At 50.8% G+C, this 20,315-nt stretch overlaps 1 protein-coding gene across 1 annotated transcript; it reads left to right on the top strand.

The window, feature by feature from the left end:
- The first annotated feature begins 1,223 nt into the window (after positions 1-1,223).
- On the top strand, positions 1,224-18,428 carry SSUH2 (ssu-2 homolog). Its single transcript, XM_004033534.5, has 11 exons — positions 1,224-1,322; positions 1,700-1,781; positions 3,285-3,414; positions 4,967-5,027; positions 6,141-6,265; positions 7,343-7,405; positions 9,281-9,366; positions 10,730-10,822; positions 11,404-11,509; positions 13,396-13,503; positions 17,339-18,428. Exons 3-11 carry the CDS (start codon positions 3,295-3,297, stop codon positions 17,483-17,485), a joined length of 909 nt encoding a protein of 302 aa, XP_004033582.3. The 5' UTR covers positions 1,224-1,322; positions 1,700-1,781; positions 3,285-3,294; the 3' UTR covers positions 17,486-18,428.
- The last annotated feature ends 1,887 nt before the right edge of the window (positions 18,429-20,315 follow it).

The raw sequence follows: 20,315 nt of genomic DNA, 5'->3' as shown, positions 1-20,315 counted from the left end.
AGACCCAAATTCAAAATTTGATGTTTGGTTTATAATGAATGCGTATGGCTTTTGCACCATCATAAAGTAGAAAAATCAATAAGTCCGAACATCCTAAGTTGGGGACTGTCTGTACTTGGAAAGAACATGAACTTTGGAGTCAGACGAGTCTAGGTTTGAATCCAGCCCCACCCACCGCTTGCTGGTTGTATGATCTTGGGCAAGTCACAACCTTTCTGAGCCTCAGTTTCCTCATTGGTAGAATGAGGGAAGGCGTTAGTGTACCAGTTTCGGTCACCCATGAAGCAGACACCAAGATGGCATTAGATGTGCAAGGGGTTTCTTGAAGATACCTGTGAAGAGAAAAGAGGAGGGAATGTCTTGAGACTGCAATGCAGGTCTGATGTTTGTGAAGGGAGAGAGGGAAGGAAGGAGACTAAGTAGGAGGAGTCTCAGACTCCATGTGGCCCCAAGAAAGTCTTGGTCAGGTATGCTGGGAATCCCAGAGCAAAGATTGTCCACTGGAGGAAGCTGCATAACAAATGACCCCACATCTCGGTGCCTTAAAACAATGTTTTTATGTCTCATGATTTTATGGGTCAGGAATTAGGGTAGGGCTCAGGCAGGAGATTCTTCTGCTCCACGTGGTGTTGATTAGGGTCATCCAGTGGCATTCAGCAGGTGGCTGATATGGCTCGGAAGGTCCAGGATGGCTTTGCTGGTTTGGCGGGGATAGCTGGAAGGCTGGACTCAACTGGACCTCCTTCCATGTAGTCTTAGGGTCTCCTCATGGTCCCTCCAGCATAATAGCCTGACTTAGAGCTCAGGGTTCCAAGACAAATGCTCCATGAGGCAGAAGAAGCTGGAGTCTTTTAATGCTTCCACTGTATTCTCTTGGTTGAGGCAGTCACATATCTTCCCAGGTTCCATGAAAGGGAAGCATCAAAGAATATGTGGCCATCTGTAATTCCACCGTGAATTACAGATATGCAATAATGCATATTCACAGAGTAGGTACCCAGCAAATAGGAGCTGGCATTCTTGATGTTTCTCATCACTATTATTACTGCTGCTACTACCACCTGCCCTGCAGATGTATTCTGTGTCCTAAGGATGCCAGAGTGAAGCTGGCTTAAATGTGAGGCTTTTTATAATGCACCCGCCCTAATTTCTCAACTTCCTGTGAAGCCCTCATCAGCCCTCGCCTCCCCGCCCAAGGCTTAGGAATGCTTGTCTTTCTGCAGGTGTGGTGGACCTCAGTTTTGAGGCCGAGAGTCCTCTGGCACCCCCCACAGAGCTCCTGGAGAGACTGCCCAGCTATGACTGGCTTCTTCAAGGGGGCAGTAAGTTCCAAGGGGGCTTGGTTCTTTGGGCTTCTACCTAGGGCTCATGCTGGTTGGGGGGATGTCTCGGGAAAAAGGTGGTGCTGAGATAGCTCCCCTTTCCCTGGGGGGGCCCTGGGAAGCCACTCATCATGGGTAGGTGGAAAGAGGAAGCAATGGGGCATAGGACTTCTGTCTATGAACAGTCCATGACCGCGACAGGCCCCACTAAGACCTAGATGGTGCTGGTCTTGGAGTCCCCATTCTTTTTGCATTAGATACATCACTGTTTCTTCATCTGTTCTTTCTCACATTCAATCAGTCTTTCCTTCTTCCACCACACAAATATTTGTTCCTTTGGCCTGGGCTGTCCAGCCGCTGACTCTTCCCTTCTCCAGGAGGACAGATATTCTTCCCGCCTTTGGAGGCCCCAGGGAGGCCCCAGGAGCAAAGGTCCTGGCCCTCGTTCCTGGAACACAGGTGAGTTTCAGGTTGTACTCTGTGACTGTGTGCATTTCCTATGTCACTATTGCCCCTTGAGGATCTCAGCCCTGGCAGTGCATCAGGATCCCTGGAGGGGGCCGTCTGCACCCCAGACCTACTGCACCAGATCCTCCAGGGATGGGGCTTAGGGATTTACATTTTACCAAGCTCTTCAGGTGGTTTGGCAACAAAGCCAGCGTTGAAAACCATAGTCTAGATCAGGGTTGCAAACTCCTGTCTGTGGGCCAAATCCAGTCCACTGCACATTTCTGGAGTAAAGTTTTATTGGAACACAGTTACACTCAATTGGCTGTGTATTGTCTCTGGCAGCTTTTACTCCAGAGCTGAGTAATTGAGACAGAGACTATGTGGGCTACGAAACCTCAAATATCACTATGTGGCCCTTTGCAGAAGTTTGCTGACCCTGGTCTAGATCCGCTGAAAGGCCCATATCCACCTTGTTTTGAGAGGACTCAGGGCCGAGCTCAGGGTTTCCAGCCAGCTTTGCGCAGAGAGAAGGTGGAGCTGCCCCCTATTTCAATCCAGCCTCTCACCTGCGCAGCATGAGAGGCTTCTCCCGGGGGCTTCTGGCCCTGCTGCTGCCAGAAGCAACCCCCTTCTCCTCCATGGACACCCACTTTCCATGCTTAGGAAGAACCCTTCTTCCTCCATGGAGTCATCTCTGGCCCCTCCAGCCCACAGTGTCTCTTGTGCTGCCATCCATGGATCTGAAGACAGATGGGCCCCTCTGTGTGCCGGGGCTGGCGGATGCTGGAGACACAAGTGTGCAGGATTGTGGATTAATGGCTCTCAGGGCTGCCATGGAGAAATGCATGAAGATGCAAGGGGAGGAAGGAGGATTCTTTCCTCTTGGAGGTGTTGGGGCCAGAAAGACTTCAGTAAGGGGGTGGCATGGCCTCAGGGAAGGGACTTCCAGGGGAGGGGGAGGCATGCAGAAAGAGGGCCAAGGTTAGGGTCCCTGTCTGGCGTCCCACCCACAGTCCTCAGGGTGAGTCTCCATGGGCGCTGCCATCAGCCCTGGGCCAGTGCCTGGCTGGGGTCTTCCCATCATGTTGCTAACAGCTCCTCTGGCTAAGGTCAACGTACCCGAGGGCAGGAGCCTTATTTAGCCTGTCTCTGCCTCCTTTTAACTGTGCGACATCCTCTCTGGACCTCTGTTTTTCTTATCTATAAAATGGTACAATTCCTCTCTAAGGTTGTGTTTCTTCAGTTGCAGGATTCTATCAGCTTTTCTCCTAAGCTCCACATTTCAACTAAAGTGTTTTTGGCTGTTCTCTAGGAAAACCTGCCCCGTTCTCAGCCTGGGCACCTGTTCACATGGTCCCCTTTGCAGGAGATGCCCTCCCCAGTTAGACTGCTGAGGGCTTTACCACTACCGTGGCCTCAGTTTCTCGCCTGCACGTTGAGGAGGCTGGCTGGCCTGCGTGAGTCCACAGGCCCTTCCCAGAAGCCCCTGCCTCTCTGTTCGGTCCCCTGCAGAGTCCCTGCAATGACGGAGGAGGTGGCCCGGGAAGCCCTCCTCAGCTTTGTGGACTCTAAGTGCTGCTACAGCAGCACGGTGGCTGGAGACCTCGTCATCCAGGAGCTGAAGCAGCAGACCCTCTGCAGGGTAAGAGGCCAGGGCCGGTGGGGGGCCTTGGCCAGGGGGCTGGGGAGCTCCGGGGGCTTTGGGACAGTGGAGGCCTGTTTGTGTGATGTGGCCAGGGGAAAGGAGTCCTGGGGGCAGTGTGTTTGAGTGTGAGCGGTGGTGATGTTGAATCCCATCTGCAACTTGACTTGTCTGTGGCTGTGAGTGATAATAAAAAGAACAAGTGTCAGGCCGGGTGCGGCGGCTCATGCCTGTAATCCCAGCACTTTGGGAGGCCGAGGTGGGTGGATCACCTGAGGTCAGGATCACCTGAGGTCAGTCAGGTTAGACCAGCCTGACTAACATGGTGAAACCCCATCTCTACTAAAAATACAAAAATTAGCCGGGCGTGGTGGTGGGTGCTTGTAGTTCCAGCTACTCGGGAGGCTGAGGCAGGACAATTGCTTGAAACTGGGAGGCGGAGGTTGTGGTGAGCTGAGATGGGCCATTGCACTCCAGCCTGGGCAACAAGAATGAAACTCCAACTCAAAAAAAAAAAAAGGTGTCATCAAACACCACTGACAAGCTCGAACATGCCAGACATCATAGAACGCATGCTACACACACGCCTTGTCAAATCCTCATGGCTGCCCTATACGGTAGCATCACTGTCACTGGTTTACAGATGAGAAATTGGAAATTTAAAGAGGCAAAGTGATTTTCGCAAGAAGATGCAGCTAGAAGTGACAGAGGTGAGATTCAAACTCAGATTTGGTAGCCTCAAAGCCTATGTTCTCACTTCATACTTCCACAAGGCATGGGCTGAGAGAGGTTCATCTACCTGCCACTAGACTTCAGCTCCCTCTGCCTCCCCCAGATCATGACTGTGCCAAGAAATTATTTATTCATTGCTGCAGGGAAGTCCTACCTCTGACAGGCACTTCTGTCTCCTGTATTGACAGAGCAGAGGAGCAGCTTTTACATTCACATTTTCTAGTGTTGCTGATCCAGCCACCCTCTGAGGAGCACATAATCGCTTGCAGGCAGTGGTTAGAGCAGGAATCTGAAAGAAGAGGCCACTGTGTGGCTGTGTGACCTTGGGCAAGTCAGCTGACCTCTCTGAGCCTCCATTTCCTCACATGTAAAAGGAGAGGGCAAGTGATGTCCAAGACCTCTTCCCATTCTGTCACTCTACGGATGAAGATCAAGAAGGAAGATCTTGATATCAGGGAGATAAATTCCTCCATAAGGGAAATCTCAAAGCCATAGATTTCAGGGACCTCCATCTATCAAAGACAGCTACTGCTTTGAAGCTTGTCTCATAGAATCTTTGTATAAATTCATGGGGAACTGAATTAGCTCTAGTTTGAGCCTGTCAGGGGAGATTTCCTGGGGCTGGCTGACTTCCCTGCAGACATGGGGGCACGTGGAACAGAAATCGCTGTTGTCAGCCAGTTCCAGCAGCCGAGGGTGTTGTGCATGGACCTCTCAGTTTCCCCACTGAGCCCTGGGAGGGTAACAGCTTCATCTTTTTGCATAATGCTTTGTCTTCATAAGGGGCACGAGTGTGAACATGCTGTTTTTTTCCTTTTAGTACCGTCTGGAGACCTTTAGTGAATCCAGGATAAGCGAGTGGACATTTCAACCCTTTACTAGTAAGTGAATTGTCTGAAATTAGTTTAACTGGGGGCAAATAAGTCAGGGTGCTGGTGGAAAATGTCAGGACTTGGCTCAGGCACTCATCTCAATTAAGATGGTCTTCTGCTTGGAGCCTTGGCTTCCTTACCCCCTGCAAAATGAGAGGATGGACTTTCATCTCAGAGACTTTCCAGTGCTTATCTTAGGAAATGCTTCCTGCCCAGGAAGCAGGAGGTCCTGAAAAAGCCAAGCATTTGCTTTTGCTACAGTCTGGTGCTGCCACACGGGGCCAGGTTGTAAAGTAGCATGCGTGTCTAAGCATTCACCTACCCCCTCATGCCACCCCTAATTCCTCCTAAGCTTCTAGGCCCCTGTGCTCCCCATTCGCCTTGCCATCCCACCTTCTGCTGAGCCCCCACTGGAGGCGTAAGCTTCTCTATTTGGGAAGATCTATGTCCTACTTGTTTTCTCTAACAGACCGCTCAGGTCCGTTCTTCAAGACTCAGCTCACGTGTCACTTCTTTTAAGAAGCTTTTCAGGATTTCTCCTCCTGCTGCTCCCCTCCCAGCAGGATGAGCCAGTCTTCTGAGTTTTCAGAGCCCTTTGTGCAACTCTTGTCCAAAGCATGTATCATATCCTATCATATCTTATTATGATGATGTGCTGTCTGTCTCCTCGAACAGAGCAAGAGGAAGAAAATGGGATGGTGAAGGGGATGGTGATGATAATGATGACAATTCTTGTTTGTCAACCCCTCAGTATGTGCCATTCGTGGTGCTAACAATTTTATATACATTCTTCCATTTAATTTTCACTACCATCTTGTATGGTAGGTGCCATGACTATCCCCATTTTAGAGATGAGAGAATGGAAGCTCAGAGAGGGTAAGAAACTTCTCTAAAGTCAAAAAGCTAGGACATAAAAGAGCCAGGAGTCAAACCCAGATCTGTCTCTAAATCTTGGTTGCTTAGTCACTGCCTCCAAGGAAGGCCTTGACTATCCATCCCTGTAGCCCCAGGATCTAGACTCATGCCTGGCACCAACTGAAGGCTCCATGTTGTTTGCTGGATAAATGAAAGTTTATCCCTGCTGCCCTTTGTCATTCTTACGATGACCCCTTTTTGTGTCAGACCACTCTGTGGATGGGCCGCAAAGAGGCGCCTCCCCCAGGCTCTGGGACATCAAGGTTCAGGTTCCTCCGATGTTTCAGGAAGACACCAGGAAGTTCCAGGTCCCTCACTCATCACTGGTCAAGGTAACACGATTAACACGATTACTGGAATACTTGCCCTTCTCCCTGAGAGGCTTTCCAGGCACTGCATGTTTCCTCAAACTCATCCTTTGAAGGGAAACCCAAAATTCAGGCTGGTGCTTCATTTGTTGGTTGTAAATAAACATAATTTAATAAAACCTGGTATATGGAATGTAGTCCCAAATAAAATTCCAAGCAAATCTGGGAGTGTTCAGCTAGCAAACAGATCATCCGATTTACAAATCATCACCAGCTTTAGTGAGCAGTGACATTCCTGGACCGGTTGAGTGTAGTTTTCATCTTTTTTAAAAATTTATTTTAGCTTAAACAGCTGGAGGGCTGAATGAAATTGATATAAAATAAAAACTTAAAACCCTGCTGGGATTTTGCATGAGAGTCAGTAAGGAAACAGAATCTGACTTCCATCCTGCTTTGTGGACATATATTCATGGCGTGAAGGGAGAGGAGCCTAGTGGATTACAAAAACACGACTGAGATAGCTCATATTGTGTTCTTTTCCGGTTACGGCCTGCTTTACACTTTTGGACTGGATTTAAGGGTGCAATTTTGCTCTGTGAGTTTTTACAGAGTTCTAAGATAAAGAGTACTTTGAGAGGTCGAGAAAGTGTTCTATTCCTTTCTCAAGGGGGCCAACGCTATTTTAAATTAGTGATTAAATACTAGTAGCTAGCTCATTGCCTTTCATAAAAATCCTGTCCATTTTTTAATGGCTTCTGTTCCCAAAGACCACTTAGCTACCTTATAGGCAAATGCCATCAGCCTTTGTAGTTCAGCCTGGTAGGAAACTGTAGAGTGTGAGCTAGGATATGGGGCTCCCAGAACACGTCTCCCCTTGATGGCATCCAGATTGGGCTAGGGCTCAGAGGAAATGGTGACATGATCTGCTGATGCAGTCAAGCCTTCTGGAATCTTAGTCAGATGGGAAGGGCCATTTCTTTCCTGTGCCATCTTCCTGTCCTGGTCCTGATCCACTCCACCTTCGGTTTAGATGGTGATGTTATGGGTGTGGGGGAAGTGGCCCTTGGGAAACTAGATCCCAAGAAAGCGTTGCACTTTCAGGAATGCCACAAATGCCACGGGCGTGGGCGGTACAAGTGCAGCGGCTGCCACGGGGCGGGCACGGTGAGTCATCTGTGAACGATTGGTGAGTCAGTGAGGGTGTGGTGGCAGGGGAATCCTGGGGACAGTGGGCTGGGCTGGTGGCCTGAGGCTCCCTGCAGTAACTGTGTCATCTCAGGCAAGTCATCCTCCCTTTCTGGGCCTCCATTTTCCTGTCTATAAAATGAAAAAGTGGGGTTTTGTGGTCTCTAATCACACTTTCACTTTGACAGTTCGATTTTAATTTTTCTGTTATTTTCTCATCCATCTACCAACATACACCGAATACCTGCTTGGCTCTGACCTCTAGGTCCTGTAAGAGGGCCAAGACCTGGGGTTCTTCTTACCAGGCAGTCTTTGTCAGCCAGGGAAACCAACGAGCAACTCCATTTGTCGTGCAGGGCAGTGGGTGCTGAGCAGGTAAAGTTTGGAAGGCTTGGAGAGACAAAGTAGACGGGACATTTGAGTTAGTTTCTTTCGGCTGCTGTAAGCCATGACCACCAATGGGTGGCTTAAAACAACAGACACGGCTGGGCGTGGTGGCTCACACCTGTAATCCCAGCACTTTGGGAGGCCAAGGTGGGCAGATCACGAGGTCAAGAGATCGAGACCATCCTGGCTAACACGGTGAAACCCCGTCTTTACTAAAAAAAAATTCAAAAAATTAGCTGGGCATGGTGGCGGGCGCCTGTAGTCCCAGCTACTCAGGAGGCTGAGGCAGGAGAATGGCGTGAACCCAGGAGGCAGAGCTTGCAGTGAGCCGAGAACGTGCCACTGCACTCCAGCCTGGGCGACAGAGCAAGACTCCATCTCAAAAAAATAAAAAACAAACAACAACAACAAACCAGACACCTATTATATCACGGTTCTGGAGGCCAGAATTCCAAAATCAAGGTGTGGGCTAGGCTGGTTCTTCTGGAGGCACTGAGAGGGAAGCCATCCCCTTCCTCTCCCCCGGCTTCTGGCAGCTGCGGGCCGTCCTTGGTGTTCCTTGGCTTGTGACTGTGCCACTTCAGTCCCCACCTGCCTTGTCACCCAGCCTTCTCCCTGCATGTCTTTTTGTCTTCACATGGGCTTCTAATGAGAACACGTCATCGGATTTAGGCCCTACCTGGTCATATGACCTCATCTTAACTAAATGCATTTGCAAAGACTATCTCTAAATGGGGTCCCACTCTGGGATTCCAGTAAACTTGAACTTGGAAGGGCCACTATTCAACTGAGCACAGGCCCCTCAGTGGCATTAGTCATGGCATTAGTTGTCTTTTCAGAAACCTTCAGGCCTATTAACCATCCCAGGGGGTAAAACCAAACTCCTCGTGTTCTTTGGTGTCCTGATTCGAGCCTCATCCTTTGGCGATGCTCTGACCCTGGCTACCGTGAACTGTCTTCTCCACCAGCCCTTTCATCCCTCGCCTGCTGGGTTTGCATCCCCAGCTCACTCCTGCACTGCCTGTGGGTCCCAGCGGTGGTCTTCCCTGGAATGTTTCTGGAGCCCACCATGAGCCCAACTGGGAGCACAGCCTAGGCCTTTTCTGGGGGCCATTTCTCAAAAGGAGCCCCCTGTCTCCAGTGCCAGGCCCCTGACCAGCGCCTGTGTCCCAGCTTCCTCTCAACACTTGGTCAGGGTCAGGTCTCAGGGGTTGTGGGGATCAGAGAAGAGGCAGGAGAGGCTGATGTCTCAAAAGAAACAGGGATCTTAGGGAGTGGAGGCTTTGAAAGCTACAACTGGAAGGATCCAAAGATACCCCATGTCCACCCCGCACCATTTTACAGATGAAGGGGCTAAGGCCCAGGGGGAGGAAGGTCACCAGGCTGGGATTTGAACCAGGTCTTGGGATGCCGTTGGCCCTGCTTCCTGGGAGGCCAGCAGGGGCTGAGGCAGTGGTGTGTCCGCAGGTGCGGTGCCCGTCCTGCTGCGGAGCCAAGCGCAAAGCCAAGCAGTCCCGGAGGTGTCAGCTGTGCGCGGGGTCCGGCAGGCGAAGGTAGGGGCGTCTCCCAGCACCGAGGTGAAGTGCTCTCGCTTTCTGGCTTTTCATTGCCTGCCCATCTGGAAGGCAAACAGGAACCCGTCTGTCCTGTCACTGCTGTGTCCCCAGAGCTCTGCACGTAGTAGGTGCTCTGTGGTTATTTGAAGAGTAGGTGAGCTTTTCTCAAGGCCTAGCATTTCTGGACAAGGCTGGAACGCATCATGCAATATGTGTGGAAAGGGTGTGAAAAAAGAGGCACTGCAGGGAGGAAACACAGGGACGAGGTTACCAGGAAAGGAGACCTCTCCCGCCCACGGGTTGGGAAGTGAATATCAAAAACCACCTAAAGGCCAGATTTTTAACTCTCTGAGGATCAGGTCCTGGGCAAGCCCCTATTTATAACTCATTTTGGGGTCTGAATGGAGGAGGAGTCAAGGAAAGTTGGTTGATTGACTAAACAATAAACAAAATTTCATCACTGCTCACAGCTTTGCAAACACTGGGCCATTGCATTTTGTAAATCCTATCCTTTAATGTATTTATAACTTTTTAAGGGAAACAGGAAACCGTGAGGAGTAAAAATACTCAAGGTTGGGTTGGTTAATGATACTTTTGCCTCATCAAAGCCCAGGCCATCCTTCTGACAAGCCAGTTGGAGAAGCTTTGGTGGCACCTTCCATTGTGGTTGGTAGAGACAGTCTCTGACTGGGAAAAAGACACTTATTTTTCTTTCATTTGCAAGTGAAAGGAATCCAATTCAAATTGGCTTTGGCAAAAGTTGATTTACAGGCCTGGGTAAGAATGAAGTCCAGGTGTATATTTCAGGGATGGCTTCAGGCCCAGCTGGATCCGGGTGCTTAAACAACGCCACCAGGAATCTGTATCCACCTCTCACTCTGCTTTCCTTTGTGTGGGCTTCATTCGCAGGCAGGGGGTTCCTTGTAGTGGCAGAGGAGATCACCAGTAGCTCCAAGCTTACTAATCCCAGGAGAAAAGATGTCCCTTTCCCGATAATCCCGACAAACATCCTGGGACAGATCTCATTGCACTCCCCTGGGTCATGTGCCCATCTTTGTATCAGCCACTGAGACCAGGGACATGGAATAAGATGATTGGCCAGTCCCAGGTCCCAAGCTGTTCACAGAATTTGGGGGTGGGGGGGCAGGCCCTAGAGCCATGTGGGCTGGGTGGGGGAAGGGTGATCCCCATAGAGATATTGGGGCACTGCCAGCAGAAGGAGGACTAGGTGGTGGGCAGGTACAAACAATGCAGGCCCACCACAGTCTACCTCCAGGAGGAAGGGGGTGCAGGTGGGAGCCTCTGGAAGCCACCAGGACCTGCAACTGATCTGGGGGTACGGACTCTGTGCCTTTCTCAGATGCAGCACTTGCTCAGGGAGAGGGAACAAGACCTGCGCCACCTGCAAGGGGGAGAAGAAGCTGTTGCACTTCATCCAGCTTGTCATCATGTGGTATGTGGCAGTGTCTCAATGCTGTGGCATGCGGGGGTGGCTGAGGGACTTAGCCCTGGACTGGTTTCTGCAGAGAAACTGTGGTTGGTTGGGGCTTTCACAGTGCAAGAACCTGCCAGGACTTAGAAGGGGGAGAATTCCCTTGGAAGCAGCAGTGTGGGGTTGTCGTATGTTGACTGGCTTTAGAACAGACAGACCTCAGTCCAAATTCTGCCATCACCACCTTCTAGGGCAGCAGCCGCTCGACAACTGAGCGCTTCCCGTAGGAATAGAGCCATAGCATCCTGCTATGTCCCTAAGTCAGTCAGGGCTTCCGTGCATTAAAGGTTTCTCCTGTCTCAGGCACCTTGCTAAGTGCTTTGTAGGCAAAGATGAAATGAGGTAATGGAGCTGAACTGTCACTATCCTTACTAGCTTCATTTTACAGATGAGGAGACTGAGGCTCAGAGAGGCTACAGAACTGTTGCAAGGTCCCTCCAGTAGCAATTCAAGCCCTCAACCCCAGGTCTGTCTGATTGCAAAGGCCGTGCTTTTAACCTGCCACACTGTGTGCTTTCATCCCTCATCCTCCTTCCCTCCAGGAAGAACAGCTTGTTTGAGTTTGTGTCTGAGCACCGGCTCAACTGCCCCAGGGAGCTCCTTGCTAAAGCCAAAGGAGAAAACCTCTTTAAGGATGAAAACTCGGTGGTAAGAGGGCATTGTAGATGGGAACAAAGGAAGCTGGGTTCCTCCTCCACTCTCGTGGGCCTGGGGCTGCTAGCTGTGTGTGCAGGCTGCATTCCTTGGAAGGACAGGTTGTGTAGGAGCAGAGCTCCCCAGACATGGATAAGGCTGTGGGGAGCCTGGGGGCTGTCAGTTTCCTTTTGACTTTTACATACTCAGCCCTCTGTCCTTCCCCACCCACCATGCCGTTCTTCCTTCCTAATACTCTCTTTCTCTCTTTCCCTCCCTCCCTTCTTCCTCGCTCTTTTCTTTCCTTCCTCATCCCCTCCTTCCCTTTCTTCCTCATCCCCTCCTTCCTTCCACAAATCTTGAGACCCTCCTCCTATATCAGGCACTATTCTTGGCCCTGGGTAGACCATGGCAAAAAAAAACAGGGACCCTGCCCTCATAGAGCTTACAGTCTGGTGAGGGGACTATGATGGACCCTTTTATAGCAACGTCAGATGGTGAAGGGGCACTGAGAAACATTCAAGCAGGGTAAGGGGCAGGGAGGGGTGGCAGTGTCATTCCAGCTGGAGGTGGGAAAGCCTCTTTGTGGAAGTGACCTTGGGCACAGACCTGGTTGCAGGGCAGTTGGGGAGTGGACCTTGTGGCGTGGGAGCGAGGGGACAGTGGGGCAGAGGCCTTGAGGACTGGCAGAGGGCAGTGAGCAGGGCAGAGCTAGGAGCTCAGAAGTGAGAGGTGCCTTCAGCCAGAGGAGAGGGTCCTGTGGGCCAGGGGTTGGCACACCCAGCCCACTGCCTGCCTTTGTTGATAAAGCTTTATTGGAACACAGCCCCACCCATTTTCTGACAGGTTGTCTATGGCCGCTTTCCTGATGGTGGGACAGAGCTGGATAATCACAGACTACATAGCCTGAAAGCCTGAAATATTTACTATTTGGTTCTTAGCAGAAAAGGTTTTCTCACTCTGCCGTTGGCCTTGGCAGAGAGATTGGCTTCAATGGGACTTCTGAGTGGGGTCTTCATACTATAGGGAGGTGTGTCAGCCTCCTTTCTTTGCTCCAGTAATTTGGCTTTTTAAAGGCTCACTTCAGGCATCCCCCTACCAGAAGCCCTGCACCCCACTCTTCCATTTGAGTTAGGCATTTCCCCCTGGGCTCAGCTCAGACTGAGGACCATCCCTCGGCGTCACTGGCTGCTGGCAGGTCTGTGAGCTGACCCTGCCTGGTGCTGAGCTCTGACCACTGTCTCACCCTCAGCGTCCACAGCAGCACTGGGCCCAGGTGGACACTTAGGAGGAGGGTGGAGGAAGGAGCCACAGTTCCACAATGAGGGGCAGAACAGGGAGCCCCAGGGGAGGGCTATGCTTGCCCTTAATATGTGGAAAGCTTTCAAGCCTGGCAGAAGGGGATTTGGGGGCTTTGGGGACCGAGGAGATGCCCCAGTGCCCGGACTTTCTGTAGGTTGAGTGCAAGCACCTGGGCTTATTTGTGGTTCATTTTGTATCCTCAGCTCACAGACAGTGCCTGACCCTTAGAGGGCGGTTTGAATGTGTAAATGAGAAATGAATCTGAGTTCCTTTCCCGCTACACGTGTACAGACCCCACGAGTCCACACTGACGGGGACCACACCAGCCATGGTCACTGCCTTGTCCTGCACCTAGCGCGGTGCCCGGCACACAGGAGGCACGCAGCTGGGGGATCCAGTGGGCTGCAGGTGATAGCGTTTTCTCTCTGAGTGCAGGCTCCCTGTTTTCCTGTTTTTGAAATTCCTGAGACCGCACCGTGGGTCCTTCTCTCAGCCCCCTTCTCTGTCTGGCTCTGGCTCTGGCTCTAGTCAGCCCCAGCGACTTCTAAGGCTCCAGGTGCAGCAGCCAGGTGGTCTGTGTCGCTCTCTCTTTCCCCCAGGTGTACCCCATTGTGGACTTCCCCCTGCGAGACATCTCTCTTGCCTCCCAGAGGGGCATTGCAGAGCACAGCGCTGCCTTGGCCTCCCGTGCCCGCGTCCTGCAGCAGGTGAGCCAGGGCTGAGGGGCCATCTGGCTCTGACGTCTCTTCCTGGGCTGCTGAGCCCTCTTTCCTGAGAATGTCAGAGCGGAAGGATGAGGATGTAGAGGTGACGGAGGTCCCGGGGGAGGAGTGTGGGAAGGGCTAGGGCCTGACCTAAGGCCCCAGGGCATGGAGCAAGGCAAGTAAGACGCAGAGGTAGGAAGGACCGTGGGTCACAGGAGAAGTTTGCATTTTTATTCCCAGAAGCGATTGCAGGGTTTTAAGCATGAATGTGGTGTCATGGGATTTTTGATTCTGACTCCCTGGTGTTCAGATAGGGGAAGAAAAAGGTGGGGATTCAACGTCACAGGACTGGCTGGAGCCCAGCGTCTTGCCCCTGAGGCCCCTGGCACTTCCCAAGCCCCAGCCCTGTCTTCTCCAAGCCTCTGGGGTTTTGGCCGCTGTATCGTGATGGCCACAAGGTGGCGGTGGTGGCTGCTACATCCCCAGGAGCAGCCCTGAGCAGCCCCTTCTGCTGCTGCTGCAGCCAGCCAGGGGACCCTAACGTGGGAGTTTGGCCTGATAATGTGCTTTGCTGGAGCTGCATGAAGTGGGACTCAGCAGCCGGGACAGGAACCTTGCAGACTGGGCTGAGATCCTGCGTTTCCTGCATCCCAACATGATCCTGGGCCAGCCACTTCCCTTCTTCAAAGCCAGTCTCTCACCTGCGAAAAAAGACACTAAAGCACCTCAGAGGGTTTTGCAGCAAAACCCTCTAAATGTGTTTGACACCTGGTGCTCAAAATGTCCCTTTCTGTCCTTTGCAATGAGCATTTCCCCTTCTCTGTCTCTGTCTGCACATCTCCCTGATTTGTAGGAGAGAGAAGATGCACTTTTGTCTACATGAATACGGATCATCTTGGAGCTGGAAGGGGGATGAGAAACCATGCAGTTCAGACACTGCAAACTTACATGCCTACCAGGGCCAGGCAGTAAGGAGGGTGACAGAGCGTCATTCAAAGGGGCCTGTCGACACTCAGCTTTCTGTAGGCACAAGACCCAGTGTTTCCAGACTGTCTGAAGTCCAGATTTTTAGATGAAAACTTGTAGTTTTTCAATATTTTGGCAGCTGGGGAAACCGAGGCCCAAGGAGGGGAAGTTACCTGTCCTAAGTCACACAGTATGTTGGTGGCAGGTCCAGGACTAGAACTCAGGTCTCCTGAGGCCCTGCCTCTGCCAATACAGCCATTCCGGGAGCCAGGAAGGGTAAACCAGGGGGCAAATACACATTTTTCTTTAAAAAGGAGTATAATGGGAGTGGAGGTCACTTCTCTGAATCTTTTTTCTAATTTTGCCTTTGGTCCTAGAGCTGTAACAAAGATTCATGCTAATATTTTACTCAAGATGGAGAAGTTAGAGCCGAAATCCAGCCATGAGGACATAGCTGGCTAAATTCCGTCTCCCAGCCGTGGCCATGACTCTGAGACCTGGAATCTGCTTATTGCAGGGGCTGAGCTGCACAGACAGATAAACAGCCAATTACATGATGACCACTTGATGGCACTTGATATCTTGAGCAATCTGTGGCCTCAAACTTCCAGACTTTTTGAGCCAGAAGCAGATAGAGGCAGGGGGGTTGAGGGGGTTGCGGGGGTTGGGGGGGTGGTATTGCCATGCTCTCCATTGGATCTTAATAGAAAAATCTGGGCCGGGCGCGGTGGCTCACGCCTGTAATCCCAGCACTTTGGGAGGCCGAGGTGGGCGGATCACGAGGTCAGGAGATCGAGACCACGGTGAAACCCCATCTCTACTAAAAATACAAAAAATTAGCCGGGCGCAGTGGCGGGCGCCTGTAGTCCCAGCTACTCGGGAGGCTGAGGCAGGAGAATGGCGTGAACCCGGGAGGCGGAGCTTGCAGTGAGCCGAGATTGCACCACTGCACTCCAGCCTGGGCGACAGAGCGAGACTCAGTCTCAAAAAAAAAAAAAAGAAAAATCTGGAAACAAGAGTGGTCCTGACTTCAGTGTCCAGGCCTTCTGAGCACTGACATTGACTCCCATCTCCTCGTGCCCTTTAGTCCCTATTTGGGGTCCTCTGCACTGAAATTTCAAGAGGCATCTTCCAACTTTTATTTCCAAAATTGTCATTTGGATTCCAGTTTCTGGCATATGAAGAAAACTCAGTCACCGGGGTCTTATTTGGTTGTCTCAACAACTCTGTGAAATCAGAGTTTTTATTCCCATTTCACAGATGAGGAAACTGAGGCCTAGAGAACTGGAGCACAAGATCACACGGAAAGCTGTGTGGAAATTTCGTGCCCTGACTCTGGTTCCCCTCTTCCTTCTGCAATGTCATGCTGCCCCCTGGCCTCTCCTCTGACAGAACAGGGGCCTGCCTCTCAAAATACACCCCCACTGCCCAGATCTCCAGGGATGGCCAGGGCAGTTTTTCTAAAATGGAGAGAGAAGTCGAAGCAGCCAGATGGCTTCAGCCTCAGCCCCCCACCCGGCCTGGTTTACCTCTTCCGTAGGGTCTTCAAGCTATCAACTACAGCAAGAGGACTTGGGGCTCTTTTCCCAACAGGAAGAATTCCCTGCAAGTAAAGAGGGCCTGACCCTGGGCCAATCATGCCACCTGCCCCTAGGTTTGGGTCCCCACATCTGAGTCTGGGACAGGGGAACATCTTGTGCAGAAGAACTTAGGGGTTTTTGCACAGAGCCTGGCCCACAGGAAGTCCACAAGAAAGCTTGGCTTAGACGATCAGGAGCAACATTCTTATGTCAACTACGAAGTGTAGTTGCCAATAACAAAACAGCACCAGAAGCCAATACAGATGGGAGCCTAATGTTTGCTCCCAAGGTGGGCTGCTGTTTTCCGTTCAGGGCCTCATCATTGCAGAAAGTTATTGAGTAACTGCTCAGAGAAGGGGCTGGAGAATGAGGGACTTAGCACCACCCTGTGGGAGGGGATGAGGTCCCCATCCTGAAAATAGCCTGGCACAGCCAACTAAACTTTCAAATGTCTTCAGGGTCAATGTTTTATCTTAAAATTTGATTCATATGTTAGAAACCACTTCCTAATACCTCTGTGGTTGTTTTAATACACACGTTTAAACTGACTTTATCCTCCACTGCCCCCCAGCACCCCATCTAAAAATTAATGCTTCTGGAAGTTGTCCTACTTGGCTGGTGACTTTCCGTACACCCTGGAACTCCTCTGGAGATGCCTGTGCCCACTTGGTGAAACCTAGAATGAAATGGTAGCTAAAGATGAGAAGTCAGTTTTGGCCAGAGCTTAGGGTGCGTGAAGGAGCACAGTAGGAGATACATCTAGAAAGGCAGATTGAAGGCAGATTGTAGCAGGGTTTAGAATGCTGTGTTAGTCTGTTCTCATGCTGCTAATGAAGACATATCTGAGACTGGGTAATTTATACAGGAAAGAGTTTTCATGGACTCACAGTTCCACATGGCTGGGGAGCCCTCACAATCATGGCGGGAGGCAGAGGAATGGCAAAGGCACATCTTACATGGCAGCAGGCAAGGCAAGAAGAGAGCATGTGCAGGAGAACTGCCTTTTATAAAACCATCAGATCTCGTGAGACTTATTCACCATCATGAGAATGGTATGGGAAAAACCCACCCCCACGATTCAATTACCTCCCACTAGGTCCTCTTATGACACATGAAGATTATTATAATTCAAGGTGAGATTTGGGTGGGAACACAGAGCCAAACCATATTGAATGCCAACTCCAGAGCAGGACCTTTCATACCACACACAGTAGGGAGCTACTGAAAGTTCTTGAGCAGGTGAGTGACTTGAACAGAACACTGACATTTTCCTTGGCTATTTGTTTCCTTAGCGCCAGACCATTGAGCTGATCCCCCTCACAGAAGTTCACTACTGGTACCAAGGAAAGACTTATGTCTACTACATCTATGGCACTGACCACCAGGTGTATGCGGTGGACTATCCTGAGCGGTATTGCTGTGGCTGTACCGTCGTGTGACATAGCATAGCTGTCCCCAGAGCCTGCCATTCACGTTTACCAAGGAAGATGACCGACACTCTCTGAGTGTGTTCACTGTTGGCTGCATTGGACAATCACATACATACCCTGGCATGTCCTTCCAGAAAAACCAGCTTATCATCTATCAAGCTCCAACCCCTTATGCAGCTCCTCTGGTGGAATCCATGACTCATATGTTTAACCTACAATAATTCAGCTACACACATTCCCGTAGAACAAATGAGAGAAATAGTTTAAATGGCAAGGACTTTGCCTCTGGTCTCCAAGTTAATGCCCCGATGATGTGTGTGATTTGATTTTGCTTTTTCCCTTTGTCGGTCTTGGTTCTGGTGTGCTTCTTCTAGTGGGAGCCTCTTGACGATCTGAGTGTTACTGAAATGTTCAAGGATACACACAAATATCTGGCCCTAATGCACAATAAATACTGCACTTAGGCATAAAGTGCAATATGTTACTGCCCATTCTGTGGATCAGGAATTCAGACACAGCCACAGTGCGGGTGATTTATCTCTGCTCTGTCATGTCTGGGGCCTCACCTGGAAGATTTGAAGCCTGGAGCTGCTCAAGCGTGGGGCCTGAAATCATCTGAAAGCTGGTTCACTCAGATATTTGGTGGTTGATGGTGGCTGGTGGTTGGGACCCCTTTAGGGAAGCTGTCAGGTGGAGCACATATACGTGGCCTCTCCATGCAACAAGAGCTTCCTCACAAGATGGCAGCTCTGAGAGTGTGTGCCCCTCATGCACGTCCCAATTTAAGAAATAGAGATCTGTTTCACAGCTGGAGAACAAACCAGCTGTGTTGGATGGACCAAGAGTCTGCATGCCAATCTCTAGTGTGGTGTCTATGTAAGGAATTTAGAGAGTGTTTTCAAATAGTTACAGTTTTTTACATCACAGGCTGACTTTAGAGCCTGCCCACTGAATAAGATGTGAGCTTGATGCTCTGTGCACCCATCACAGGCAGGAGCTCCCACCTGGTGGTATAAGGCTGGGTGGGGGGTGGTGCTGGAGGGGATGCCCTGCAGTCCTTATGCCGAGTCAGCTTTGGAGAGGTGGTGCTGGGCTAGGCAGGTCTCTGTGCATCTGGTTGTGGGTAACCAGAGACCCTCCGTCATCTCATGATGCCTGCCCCACACCCAGAAGGGGATTGCTACAGCAAGGAGTGGCCTCAGGAAGCAGCCCCTCAGAGGGCCACTGGTGCACTCTCTTGATCCCCAAATCCCCTCACTGGGATGTGGACTTAACAGGCCTAGCTGGGGGAGGCTGGGGAGACTGAGGCCATCCCCCAGGGCATCACTGATAAATGATATGGAAATGAGCACTCTCATCCTCACCTGCTACTGCCGAACCCTGATTTTCCTGCATCCTGTTTGCATGTGGCTGTTTCCCGAGTTTGGCTGAACCACGTGAACCCCACACACGGGCGGGTCCTGGCTAACGGTGTGGTGGCTAGCCTCATGCAGGAACAGCAGGGGTTAGGGGGGTTCTAACTCCCTTGGGACCACACAGAAGCCCAAGGGGAACCGGACAGAGAAGGAAGGGAGAAACACCTGGGGGCTTGGAGAAGCCAGGGCCCAGCAAACCTTCCAGGCTCAGATTTCAGCTCCTGCTCGCTCCATAGCTCAGTATGTCAGGGAGGCCAAAGGCAGGACGAGGTGTCCCCTTGGGTCAGGGTGCACTGGGGCATGGGCAGCAGCTGGTCCCAGGGACAGAACCTGGTGGTGGCAGGGGAAAGAGGAAGCATTCCCCAAGGAAGACCTCACTTCATCTTCCTCCATCACGCTCAAGCCTGGGAGGCCCCTGCTCTGGTTTAACAAGGGAGGCCATGCCCTCCCACCCCCATGGCCTACCTGTGTGGCCCTCAAAGGGGAGGCTTCTGCCTGTCAGGCGCATGATACAAGCTGGGGGGACAGCTTTTGGTTGTTTCAATGATTGGAAGCAACACCATTGGCACTAAGTGCACAGAGTCAGGAAGCTCAGGCATCCAGCAACGCCGTTCTACAGCTCACCCGACCTGCACGTAACCCACTGACCTTCCTGCAGAATCTCGGTTATATACAAAAGTCCTATCAGGTAGTACTTAATGTAATGCTTATTTTTATTTAGTGCTCACCTGTGTTTTTTGTTTTTTCCTATATGTCTTGTTTGAAATGACTTCGGATCATCTTACTTAAGTCCAAATGTGTGTTCTTTTTTTTTTTTACTGGTGGAATTTTAATTTTTCTTTTTTTATTATTATACTTTAAGTTTTAGGGTACATGTGCACATTGTGCAGGTTAGTTACATATGTATACATGTGCCATGCTGGTGCGCTGCACCCACTAACTCGTCATCTAGCATTAGGTATATCTCCTAATGCTCTCCCTCCCCCCTCCCCCCACCCCACAACAGTCCCCAGAGTGTGATGTTCCCCTTCCTGTGTCCATGTGTTCTCATTGTTCAATTTCCACCTATGAGTGAGAATATGCGGTGTTTGGTTTTTTGTTCTTGCCATAGTTTACTGAGAATGATGATTTCCAGTTTCATCCATGTCCCTACAAAGGACGTGAACTCATCATTTTTTATGGCTGCATAGTATTCCATGGTGTATATGTGCCACATTTTCTTAATCCAGTCTATCATTGTTGGGCATGTGGGTTGGTTCCAAGTCTTTGCTATTGTGAATAATGCCGCAATAAACATACGTGTGCACGTGTCTTTATAGCAGCATGATTTATAGTCCTTTGGGTATATACCCAGTAATGGGATGGCTGGGTCAAATGGTATTTCTAGTTCTAGATCCCTGAGGAATCGCCACACTGACTTCCAC

Source organism: Gorilla gorilla, chromosome 2 (genome assembly GCF_029281585.2).
Source record: "Gorilla gorilla gorilla isolate KB3781 chromosome 2, NHGRI_mGorGor1-v2.1_pri, whole genome shotgun sequence".
Taxonomy (NCBI): Eukaryota; Metazoa; Chordata; class Mammalia; order Primates; family Hominidae; genus Gorilla; species Gorilla gorilla.
Note: the sequence above shows the minus strand (reverse complement) of the source record. Positions and strands in the feature narration are given on the sequence as shown.

Coding starts and splice junctions, on each gene's coding strand:
- SSUH2 (XM_004033534.5), top strand. CDS start 3,295: ATGACGGAGGAGGTGGCCCGGGAAGCCCTCCTCAGCTTTGTGGACTCT. Junction 3,415..4,966: donor AGCAGCAGACCCTCTGCAGG/GTAAGAGGCCAG, acceptor TTTTCCTTTTAG/TACCGTCTGGAGACCTTTAG. Junction 10,823..11,403: donor ATCCAGCTTGTCATCATGTG/GTATGTGGCAGT, acceptor CCTTCCCTCCAG/GAAGAACAGCTTGTTTGAGT.